General features: G+C 32.4%; 1 protein-coding gene across 3 annotated transcripts in view; it reads left to right on the forward strand.

Moving 5' to 3' along the window:
- The first annotated feature begins 1,107 nt into the window (after window positions 1-1,107).
- Window positions 1,108-13,236, forward strand: part of LOC108910082 (circadian locomoter output cycles protein kaput) — a 66,340-nt gene continuing 54,211 nt past the window's right edge. For 2 of the 3 annotated variants that reach the window (XM_018714586.1, XM_018714588.1), the window contains exon 1: window positions 1,110-1,467. In XM_018714586.1, the coding sequence (XP_018570102.1) occupies window positions 1,430-1,467 (38 nt within the window). In that variant the 5' untranslated portion in view covers window positions 1,110-1,429. Of the gene's footprint in view, window positions 1,468-13,236 lie in introns of all 3 variants that reach the window. The other variant, XM_018714587.1, reaches the window with a different exon arrangement.

The following is a 13,236-nucleotide window of genomic DNA, read 5'->3' on the forward strand; positions in this document are numbered from 1 at the left end:
TCGTAATCGACAATAAAAAATCATTATTAAATTACTTTTCCCATCATTAAAAAACCTCTCTGTTGAAAATTTTATATATTTCTGACTAAAATTATAGAAATTATTAAGGAAAAACCATTTTTTATTTTTCACTTTGACACCTTCTATCTTTTTTATTATGCAACTTGGGATATAGGTATGTTAGGGTAAATCGACTTATTTTCACCCAAGGAATCTCTGGTATCATTTGTGCCCTTCCATTTAAATACACCCTGTATATTCAAGTTTCTTCTTAAAAAAAAGTTAATTAATTTTGTTTCTTTTGTACAAATAATGTGAATAAAGACATTTACATAATATTACTATTATTATTATTATTAATGCCTTTTTCGTATCTTTCACTTTTTGGTTCATTTGTCCTTTTGTAACCACAATTCGCGGACATACTGTAAATGAATGATTCGAGGGAAAAAATATTGGACGAAGTACTGTCAATGAGGTGGATAGAATATACGTCCTTTGTCCATAACACGATGAAGATATTACAGAACACGTTTTAAGATATTAAGCAGAATTATTTGACTACCAGTTTCGTGGTCTATATTATGCACCCCATCTTCAGTACATTATATTTAATTTTGATGAACAAGTTTAAGCCAAAATAGCAAAATAAAGGATAATTTGCATATTCATTAATTAACAAATACATTTGGTATAGATACAACAAATACCTACAGAATTGCAAACGATAATTTCCTTAGAAACTGGAATCCTTAAAAATGACCTGAAAATGGGTTGCATAAGACCCCGATACTAGTAGTCAAATAATTATCTGTTAGTAAACAGAAAACAGCAACACGATAAGAACTTGACCCAATTTCCGCCTTAGACGCTACAAATCGTAAATAAGCTAAACGAGGTTCCTGAGTGACACGGCCAGCATCCTGCAGGACCTCCGTGCCGTTACCTTAGAGACCGTCCTGCTCCGGAATCCGGCCCTGCGGGACGGAGACAGAAAATTTATTGGCCAGATTTCCTATTACGACATGATTGATTATGAACTGATAATAGGCTATCGGCGCAGGCGCCTGTTCCGTCTTGTACACTTTAGAGTGGCGTGGATACTTGCCTTCCACTCATAATATTGCCGAAGCCTGTTTATCCGTAATTATTTGTTTCCGAGGGATTGGCACACGCAACCGAGCGTACCGGAAAATTCTTTCGTAGTGCGAAATCCAAAAAATCGTCGTGTACGCGGACCAGTCGAATTTTTGTGTTCCAGTGGACCCGGAATCGGTACGAGACGATGCGGGGGGATTTTTAAATGATGAGGTGTGTGCTGATTTGCCGATGCGTGTCGAAAAATTGCTTGCGCCTTTTTAAACTTGGGCAATATGTGTCAGACCGTTCTAGTTGGGTTTATGTGCTGGAAACATAAATTAAAACAAATATGTCAAGCATAAAGAAAGGATCTACCAGGCGGTCAGAGTAAGTCATGTTCAACAAATTAGAACTTTTTTTTTGTTGTTAAAATTCTAGCTTAGATATTGAATACATTGTTTATTAGGTTTATATATGGATACCATGATTCTTTTTGGAAATCTTGCTTGCAATTGCATTTAAATATTAAGATATAAATACAATTATACCTGTATACTCCGACTTCTGTTACTATGAAAAATTTATGTTTGATAACCATTGCTGCCAGCGACTTCAGACTATCTTTATGGGTCTTTGATGTTACACCAGACTTCAAACCCATATACAGGTTGTTCTTTAAAGTCTATTCGGGTGTTTTATGATACAGGTTTGTTGTTACATTGTATTTAAAATTGCATTTCGTAAAAACATCGTTTTTGTGAACAGTTTTGGAAACATTTATTACATTCATTTTAAATTAAAATGTAATAACAATAATAATTCGAAAATGATTATTTTTTTAAATAATGCAAATATAACCCTTCTGTCTTAGGAAATAAATACTACTACACTCCAATTTCCAAACTATCGGTTTTATTGAAAAATTACAAGAGGTAAAAAGTTTCCTATGAATATTTTTAAATAAATAATTTGCTTCATATAAAAAATTTCTAATGGGGTTGACTGTTTCACTGAAAAAAATATTGAAAAGTTGTCTCTTTATTAGTATGATGCTCATACCAAGTTTCGTGTCTCTAGCATTCCCCACGTAAATGAAAAAAAATAAAATGTGAATTTCAATCCCCTCCTTTAAGAGGGTATATCGTACCTCAATCTTTTTATTTTTGGCTCTACATTCACTGGTACCATTTTTGCTACTTCATTTAAAAACGCCCTGTATAATCGTTAGTCGTAAAAGTAATTTAACGAATAAATAATATCAATTTATTGGAACAATCTGAAGAAATTATTTATTTAAATAAATATATTTAATTGAGTATTTGTAGTTAAGTGGGTAAAATAATGTAGTCGTAAGGGATTGCGCGTGTTTACGTTTCAGCTCGCGGGATGAAATTCGCGTCAATGCTACTGTCAATGCCAATGGCATATTTATTATAAGTATCCGTTGTAATTCCAGATCGATAAGGGTTTAGTAACTTCCTTTCCTTGACACTAGAGTATAAGCAGTCAGTTACCGATCGCTTGGATGTTTTTCTACGCGCAAAAGAAATGTAAATATAAAAATCCTCCAACACAGGTACCTAAATTACATAATGCGCACTGTTACATCATGATTAACAGTATGATTTCTATCCATTAAAATCACTGATATTGACGGCTAACCAAAATCACCATTTTTTAAATACTTAACTGTAGATACTGTTGACATTTTTTCTCAATGTTTTATAAAGTAAGAGCTTTTTGGATTTAAGATAACTGCAAATTTGATTCGGGTAAGAATTGGGCATCTTTAAAATTGACAACGAAAGTTTTCTTTTACAGCTGTTATAATTCAAATGAGATGGTACCGCAAATATGGGATAATACAGGGTGTTTCAATTAAAACTTCCCACTTGAAAAATATCGGAATTAAAAACACACAAAAAAACTGAGACACGTCGATTTTCTTTTCAAAGACACGCGATGGCGTAAGTTTCGGTGTTATGGAAGCTACCTTAGGCAAGTGCGTGAAATACCCTTAAACTTTAAATGGCACCCTATGTTGAATGACACCTCATTTTAAAGCTCTTTCAATTCTGCTCACGACGACATACGGCCTTTTAAATTTTGGTTTGGATATGACAATAGAATTATCACCTAAAGAGTAAGACAAAATATCAGTGAATGAAATAACGTTATTTTATTATGTGTCCAAGTTGGTTTCCCCCCGCTTCCATATAATAATAAAATCTTTGCTCCACTTTCGAACGAACATTTCGGGTGTTATCTGACGACATTCTTCAACAATTTCAAGATAAAAAAAATTGTTTTGGTTTTTCCTTTATCTGTCAATAGAAAAACTTCATACTCTGTCAGTTCAACTGTTTTACCTGTTCTACTTTAAACAAGACAATATAAGACGAGAGGAATTTCTGTATCTAGTTGCCGCCGAATCTTAAAAATTCATAAGTATCACCCATACAAGATTAATTTGGTACAAGAAATTAATGAAGACGATCCTGATCGCCGCTTGCAGTTCTGTGAAGAAACGAGTGATCGTGCTCGAAGGAATCCAAATAATTTGTAATTAGTCTGTTTTTGCGATGAATATACGTTCCAACTGGATGGTCGAGACAACCGCCATAATTGTCGCTACTGGAGTGATGAAAATTTACGCATATTTCATGAAACTCATACGCAGCATCCGAGGAAAATAAACGTTTGGGCGCGCATAGGTAATGGGTGTCCACCTCATAGGGCATTTCTTCCTACCGGGAAATCTGGATGGAAACATTTATCTGAATCTACTGGAAACGAATATATACCCGATGTTTGTGCAATTATTGGAAAATGACAACGCTTTGCCAGAAGAGGATGTGTTGTTTCAATAGGATGGTGCTCCACCACATAATAAGCTGTGCGTGATTTTCTTAATCAGAACTTTCCAAATCACTGGATAGGACGTAGAGGTTCAATTGAATGGCCTCCCAGATCGCCAGATCTAACATCCTTAGACTTTTTTCTATGGGGAAGTGAAAACACTTAAGGAGTTTCGTCGACGAATTGTTGAACAATGTCGTCAGATAAAGCCAATCTTCGTGCGGAAGTGGAGCAAAGATTTTATTATTGTATGGAAGCGTAGGGAAACCAATCTGAAGACTTAATTTCTTTCATTCATTGATATTTTGTCTTATTCTTTAAGTGATGATTTTATTGTCATATCCAAACCAAAAATTTAAAAAGTCGTATGTCGTCGTGAGCAGAATTGAAAAAGTTTTAAAATGAGGTGTCACTCAACATAGGGTGCCATTTAAAGTTTAAGGGTATTTTACACCCATGCCTAAGGGGTAGCTTCCAACACGTCAAAACTTACGCCATCGCCTGTTTCCCTTGACAAGAAAATCGACGTGTCGCAGTTTTTTTTGTTTTTTAATTCCAATATTTTTTAATTGAAACGCCCTGTATATGAATTGTAGTCATTCATTGTAGTGGACTGAGATAAATTTTGTAGAACTCATTTAGTTTCGTTTGCCGTCTTGCTACTTATCCAAAATCTTTGAACTTTTTTAAGGCATCATGAATGTTGAAACTGACATTGTCAGACTTTAATTTGACATTGGGAATAGTACATCATGGAAATGATTTTCCCTATGAATTGATTACGAGGAAAGTAACCAGAGATCGGTTAGAAGGTTATTCCATATCTGCTTTATTCTCCTGGTATTCCTGGTCTTGCCCCATCAGATTTCCATCTCTTCTCTATGGAAAAACCTTCAAGGAATATCACCGTCGCTCTTTAAAATTGACTTAGTAAATTTTTCGTTTAGTTAGAGATTATACCGGATTTCTTTAGGCGTAGAATGGAAAAACTAATAGTATATTGGGCGGCAATCTTAAACAATGGTGGAGAATATGTCCTTGATTAGTTCTCGTGTTTTGTTTCTTAATCAAACATAAATTTTGAGTGCAATAAAAACGCTACTTTATTTATTAACCCAATTTTACATCTCAATATTTTTAAATATGTTTTATAACGATTACTAAAATACAGGCTGATTAAAACATTTTGACATTTATTATTTTTTTTATAAAACAACCATTAGTTTGTTTGGTTGCAGTGAAATAAATATCGGGCAAGCTTAGGTGACATCCAAAGTAACCCCATTAAGTACAAAAATGTCACATGTTGTGGGAGATTATTCTTCATGGACAAAATATCAAGTTTCTTTGGGCTGCAGCTTCTTTTGTCTGATGTCAACCTACACAGGGTATATTAAACAAATCTCCACATCGTCGATATAAAGCGACTTTATTAGGAAACGTAACCCCGAAAGAAGTTTAGTTTAGAAAAGCAAATGAAGAGTAGTCGAAATCATAGATAATATGTATAAAGTTATATTTTCCTTATAGAAAAGCGACATCTTATACTTATCTTATTTCGCATCAAAACGTACTTACCAACTTTTATAGCTTAGTTTTTTTGAGAAACATGTTGTTTTTCGGTAGGAGTTTCAAGATTAATAAAAATTTGAAAATTTGTATGCCAAAATGGTAGGGTTTGTGATTTGATTAGAAAACTGACCTTATTTAATATAGGTATCTTACTACAAGCTGCACATTTTTGTTCCAATAATATCGCCATTATTTTTCATAACTTTAACAGGGTTTAAAGTTTCTCAGAAATTACGATATTCCAAAATTTTACGTTATAAATATGGAAGTAGCCTCAAGAAAGTTAGTTTTACATTTCAAATTATCTAATTTGACTAAAATTAACAATTATTATTCATTATTACTAGTTGGGCATATTTTTACCAATTTTACTTTTTAAATTTGCCCTATTGCGTTTTACGTAATAACTTTTCCTGTTTGGTTTTATTTTTGTTCGTATGTTCTTAAGTTCACATCGATAGTTATAAAGGAGAATGGAAGCACGAGGAAATGTGTTTTTATATAATATTTCCAAAGATAGGTCGGCTATTAAAAGAATGTTATTTAATTCTGACAAACGTCTACAAATAAATATTACATACACTACATATACTTATAGTCCGAGAGCCCGCAGCACATTTTAGTGACCAATAGTAACAAGAATGATTTTCATCCATATGTAAGGTCTTATGGTACATAAGCGAAACGACCTTCAGCTGTCGCTCTTCGGGTGGAGGTGGAAGTAATAAAGAAATATGTTAAAAACAATTAATAGTACCAAAGTTGAAATTCTTTGTACACCTACTTTGTATATAATAATAAATGATAAAAAATCACGTTCAGCTGCGCGTATAAATAGGTACGAAAATCATATTAAAAACATTTTTAGTAGGTACCAAATGTGAAATTGACTTTACTATATAATATAATCCAATAAAGCTAATAGGGGCCGCAAAAAAAATTCACAACACACTTGAACTCCTGGTACGAATTGCGCTATGGGGGTGGTTTCCTAAACATTTTTTTAGAGCAAAATGACCTTAATAAAAGTTGTAGAGGATCACATTCTGAACGACTGTTCCTTATAAAATTTTATTTTTTTTTACATTTTTTAACGCGGGGGTAGCCCTATTACTCCCACCCCCACTTGAAGATTGGCAACTGAAGGTCGTTTGCTTTATGTACCATATAAGACCTCACATATGTGTGAAAATCAGTCTTGGTAAAATGACTACCCTCAAAATGCCAGGGGCTCTCGGACTATTAGCCAATAGTAGGACTATTGTAATTATAGTTATATACTAACAAAAGTTTTTGCCATTGAAATACAATTATGATAAATATTTGATAGAAAGAAGGAAGAGTAATTTACTCATACATTTAAATATACAAATATAGTATCTTCCAGACTTAAGTAAAATTTTTGTGTAAATGGTACCTGCTCTCCTATCTTTTAAGGTCTCCTAATGTGGACTCGCTTGATCCTGCGCATCACGTCGACAAGATGGGTTTGGTTAACTTGTAAATGTTTTTTTAATAATTATTAAATTTAACGAAGTAATGTTCCTAGAATAAAAATATAAAGCTGACACCTTTTGTAGACTACTGATGGTGACGAGAATTTGCTAGTCAATTTATTGAGTCAAAGTAAGCCTCTAGATGGCAATAAAACAAAAGCAAATAAACTTCAAATAGCAGTAAGCGTGTCCTGATTTTAAACTACATACGATGTCTGTTCAGAAAATAACCTAACTTTATTTTTTTAAACTTTGTAATGGTACGATCCATGTCAACTTAATCAGTGCTACGAGCATAATTTGGAGTAATCAAAAAATCGACCAAGGGCTCATATTAAAGCTTAGGGCGTCTACTTTCAAATGCTGATGCGCCTTCGCAAAATTGAATATGGCGGCTCCAATATGGCGCCTGAAAGCTCTCGATTTTTGTGAAAAAAATTTAAAAACACAAAGAAATGTTTGTCCATATTTGAAGTGCTTTTGTATATGCTTCTATATGTATTTTGACCTCCTTAGCTATCACATCACATTTTTTTTCTAACCTCAAAAAAGCTGATAAAGCCAGTAAAGATGTGCGAAAAAAGAAATCTGCATTTTTCATATTCTTCTCTTCTTCAATGAAGAAATGGACCCGCTGAATTTAAATTCACCTCCAGAATTAAGCTGTCACGTCTCAGCTGTCTTTAACCTCAAACATATAGATAAATAGTATACAGGGTGTCTCATAATTAGCTGCCAACCTTGAACAGGCCGATTCAATGATCAAAAATGTAAAAAAGTTCATATGAACATGGGTCCGGAAATGCTTCCTAAGGGCACAGGGACCCATTGAAGAGGGATGAATGGAAATAATTTTTTTGCAATATCTCTCAATCGCGTTGTGACAAATGAATGAAATTTGGTATACACAGCTAAATTTTGATGAGCAATTTGATGGACTAATCCATTTATTTCCACAAGGTCCATTGGGGTGGGTACGGGGGGGCCCTTGGTACTTTGCGTGTGTAACTTTTTCATCTTTGACTTTTTAACAAATTGGACAGCAAATTCCGTTTTCCCGAACTGTTTTACGTTAAAAAGGTACTCTTGTTTCAAATCGTTATCTTTAACGGTTTCTGAGAAAATCGCTCTTGAATTAATCCCACTTTGGTCAATTTCATAGTAATTTAAACAAAAAAATTTTTTTGTTTAAATTTAATCTAATTTTAATAAAAAAATAATAATAAAAAATTAAATTAAATAAAAATTAATCCTTTAAATGGAAAAGAGAGGAAAGGAAAATTATTATTATTATTTTTTGTTTAAATTACTATGAAATTGACCAAAGTGGGATTAATTCAAGAGCGATTTTCTCAGAAACCGTTAAAGATAACGATTTGAAACAAGAGTACCTTTTTAACGTAAAACAGTTCGGGAAAACGGAATTTGCTGTCCAATTTGTTAAAAAGTCAAAGATGAAAAAGTTACACACGCAAAGTACCAAGGGCCCCCCCGTACCCACCCCAATGGACCTTGTGGAAATAAATGGATTAGTCCATCAAATTGCTCATCAAAATTTAGCTGTGTATACCAAATTTCATTCATTTATCACAACGCGATTGAGAGATATTGCAAAAAAATGATTTCCATTCCTCCCTCTTCAATGGTTCCCTGTGCCCTTAGGAAGCATTTCCGGACCCATGTGCATATGAACTTTTTTACTTAGTTTTGATCATAGAATCGGCCTGTTCAGGGTTGCCAGCTAATTATGAGATACCCTGTATATTTTTTTAATTTCATTTTTTTTTTTAATTCAACCGATTTAGGGCAAATTTAGCATACGGGGGTTTTTGAGGTCGCTGATTACGAATCTGAAATCAAATCTGCAAAATTCAAGATAATGGATAAAATATGGCGGACGATATTTTCGAAAATCAAATTGATACTTCAAATTTGGTATACGTGAGTTTTCGGGGTCGCTGATCACGAATCTGAGGTCAGAATTCAAATGTTTTGGCAGATCCAAGACGAAGGCATCTTCTTGGCTCAAATATTTAATAAATATTTGCTCATCACTCTTCAGTCTCTAGCAAAGCGTTGAAGCAGCTATAAAAAATTTGAATATTTTTAGCAGCAGTTTTTTTTTATTTTTCTGAAATCGAAACCAGAAAAAGAGAAGAATATAAAAAAAGACAGGTTTCTCTTTTATTTCGCACATTTTTACTGTCTTTTACAAGTTTTTTGAGTTTAGAAAAAAACTGTGATGTGATAGCTAAATTCTAATATCGGATTCGTGTTTAGGAGGTCAAAATACATTGGAAAGCATATTTATATATAATTTTTTTCATACTTGGACATTGTTTTTATGTTTTTAAATTAGAATAACGCCAGTTAACATATTCAGGTAACGATAAATCTTAGCCATTTAACTGTGCAGTTAAAATCGCTACAATTTATTTCATACGCACTGTATACTCACATAAAATAAAGCTCCATCGTTACCATTTCTCATTACCTGTGGCGCTGATTTACGCCTGAACAAAATATCATGAATAATTATTTTTCTATCGGAAAAGAAGCTAATAATTAAAATTTCCTTTACAGCTACTTTACAATGACCTTTGAAATTTTTATTGCAATTTGATGCAGTTATTATTTAAAATATGCATTTACTGTTACTTTTACTAATAGTACACACGCTGTTACCGTTGAACGAACAAGAAAACCTATACTCCTAACAGTGATCTCATGGCATTAGAAATATTTCAGGGTTAAATTAAATTTTCTACCGGTTTACGGTTAAACTTGCCATTTATTATTAATGCATAATCAAATACTGGAAATAACAAAGATTATGTTATTAATTCATTACTTTGTAACATAACGGTAAATTACATGACTGAATACATGTGAGCGTGATAATATTGGTTAGTGTAGGAAATTATATTTTTTAAGGAATAACTAATAATAAAGAAATATTTATTGGTTAATTTCCGAAGACGTCATATACTTTATCGGGCTTTTGTGCCTATACAGGGTGTTTCATAATTGGATGTCAATATTGAAGGGTGTTAATCTGTGCATAAGAGCTTCCTGTGATGTAATAAGAAACACTGACAACATTTTTCAAAGAGTCCGCACTAATATGAGAAGAAGAGCTGAAGCATGTATCCTTGCAGGTGGAGGGCATTTTCAACAACTGATGTAATTGTTTGTTTTTTCGTTTCACAAAATTGTTATTTGTTGATCGTCAATCGTAATTATTAATAATATTATACAATAATGTGTATAAGTTATCTAGTAAAAGAATTATTTCCATAAAATGTGTAAAAAGTACTTCATTCCACGTACAGATAATTATTGTTGTCCTTTATTTTTTTACTAAAAAACAGTGCAAGATAAGAAAAAAACTCAAGAGATCTTTTTTATTACAAAATAAAGCACCATTTATACAATAATTTTTGTTTTTCAAAAATGCAGTGGCGTATCATTTTTTTCATTCAAAATAATGAGGTTGAAGTTAATTGGGACGCCACTGGTCAAAAATGAAAATTCGTTTATTATGCAAAAGACGTGTCTCTGCACCTAGTTTACACATACTAAGTTTTATAAAACTATCTAATTTAGTTTCGGAGTTATTAAAAAAAAACAATTTTACAAACAGATATTCATCACCCTGTATATCAAAAATAAAGCGAAAACGGACCTATGTTTATATGAACTTTTTGTCTTAAAATCACGCACAGATTAACACCCTTCAATATTGACATCCAATTATGAAACACCCTGTATAATGCTAGTTTAATTCAGGGTTTAGTTTAAATAATTACCGTTTTGCGTTTTATGTCAGAACATAAATGGAATTAGATGGAAATTTACACATGAACCTGTCAAAAAGGATTTGTTCATGGTTATAGGATCGGTTGCAGTTTATATCAACTTTTACAACATCTACAAAGCAAAAGGAAAAACAATATTACAGAAACTGATGCTTTTTACGTGTCAGTCTTAACCTGTATTTGTATTTGAAGATTAATATTACAGCTTTCCTTATTGTGTTACCTTCGATAATAATTTTTACATAATGATATACTTTCTAGTTTTATTTGAAAAATCTGTCCTTCATCCAAATTTATCGAGAGCAATAATTTTTTCAATTAGCATCACTCTTTCGTATTACACGATCAAAACTTTAATTTCTAGAAAAATAGAAGGAATTCGACATTTCATTTGTTAAGATGAATTAATTGACCCTAAGTTCATTTTAATTGTTTGTATCAATTTTGACCAAAGAATATCCTGCAGAGGTTTCTCACTTGATTTAAGAGATATCCCTTACATGAATGTTCATTATTTGAAGTGTTCTTAATGTAAATGATATAAAAAAATACTGAATCTCTTGAATCCATACATGAATATAATCGTACTTGCACAACTGCAGCATTTGACAAAGAGAGAGGTGATTTACTTAAACATATACAGGGTGTCCCTGAAAAGGATAAACAACGCTTGACCACAGGTTCCTTGGATGAAAATAAGACTATTTAGCCTAATTTACCTATATACCAAAGTGCACCCCTTTTGAGATATAGTCTTCTAAATATAGAACAGATAACATAGTTTTTTTCAAATAGGTAATTTGAAAACTATTTTTTTAGAAACACAGACATTTGGTACACATATTTTTTTATATAAGGACAATGTAAATAAAGAATTTGGTGAGAATACACATACAGGATGTTCTCTTTCTAGTGCCTGTGCGCCACTGGCTATCCCGTAACTTTTTTATGTGTACTCCAGGGACGACAAAAATATTTTTCAAAATAAGCACTATTTTAGAAGATTTTTTGCCTCTTACAAAATTTTAATATCCTTTATGGAATTCGAGTAAAACTGGAATTTTTTATACATTAAATATAGGAACACATTCCGATTACTAAAAAATAATTTATTACTGCAGCCTCAAAGAAGTGAATAATAATGAAAAAACTAATTAAAAACATTAAAAAAACAAAAACATATTTTTAGTCTTGATATTATCAATCAATAAAATAAAAAATCAAGACTAGTATTTTAAATAATCAATATTAACTAATAATATAAGAAAGTCAACATTAACATTTTAAATAAATCTAAATTGATATTTGTAATCACATAAAATAATTTTACAGAAAATACTCAAGTGCCTTCCTTGTTCTTGAACGCAGGCATTAATTTTCTTCTTAGAAAATTAAAATTAATTATATCCAATAACTGTGCATTACCTCTCATAACATTAATTTCATTTTGTATTCTTTCCCATAATTCATTTCTGTATTTACTGAAAAGCTATAAACTATGATCCTCAACGCTCCTAAAAGGAAATAATTACATGAGTTTAGATCCGGGGATCGAAGTGGCCATTTTAAAGGGGCATTATTTCCTCTACCTATCCACCTGTTAGGATAGTGCTCATCTAAGTATTGTCTAACCGATGTGGCGAAATGGGGAGAGCCCAATACTACATGAAAATCGTATTCATTCGTAGTGTTATCGGTAACTCTTCAGGCAGATAGGGTAATCTCCTTTGGAGAAATTCTAAATAATTTTCTGCGTGCAATGTAGTAGGTAATATAATATGACCAATTAAAATACTACCAATAATACCAACCCAAACATTAATCTTAAATTCATGTTGGAACCGTTTTTTACTGATTCCATGTGGATTGTCATCACAATAAACATGATCATAAAGTGAATTAAAAATACCCCTTCTTTTAAAAGCGGTTTCATCTGTAAACAGGATTTTCTTGTGGATATTATCGATTCTATTTCTGAGTTCCTGAATACTTTGACTGAAAGCAAGACTTGACGGAGGATCTATTGGTAGGTAAAAGTTCTTGATTGAAGGTGGAATGGCTGTAATAACTGGTCTTTTAATACTCTATTAACGAAACTTTTTGAATGCCAACCTTTGCCGCAAACGCCCTGTACTTACTTGCTGAATTTCTTCGACCCTTTTCAAAATTTGTTACTCCAGCTGAATAGTTCTAGCCGTACGTTGTTCAAGATTTAATGTTACAGGTAAAAAACGTCCTGTATCCCGAAGGCGTCTCTCCACATTATCAAATGTTTTGTGATTTGTAATTCTTCAATTAGGAAATTTTACAGCATATGTTCGAACACTAGCACAACAATTTCCATCACAATAACCCAAAACTAGTAACATATCAGTTTGTTCAGTAAAAGTATAAATTGCAGCCATAGTAAA

The sequence above is a fragment of the Anoplophora glabripennis genome, unplaced genomic scaffold (genome assembly GCF_000390285.2).
Source record: "Anoplophora glabripennis isolate ALB-LARVAE unplaced genomic scaffold, Agla_2.0 scaffold480, whole genome shotgun sequence".
NCBI classification, from domain to species: domain Eukaryota; kingdom Metazoa; phylum Arthropoda; class Insecta; order Coleoptera; family Cerambycidae; genus Anoplophora; species Anoplophora glabripennis.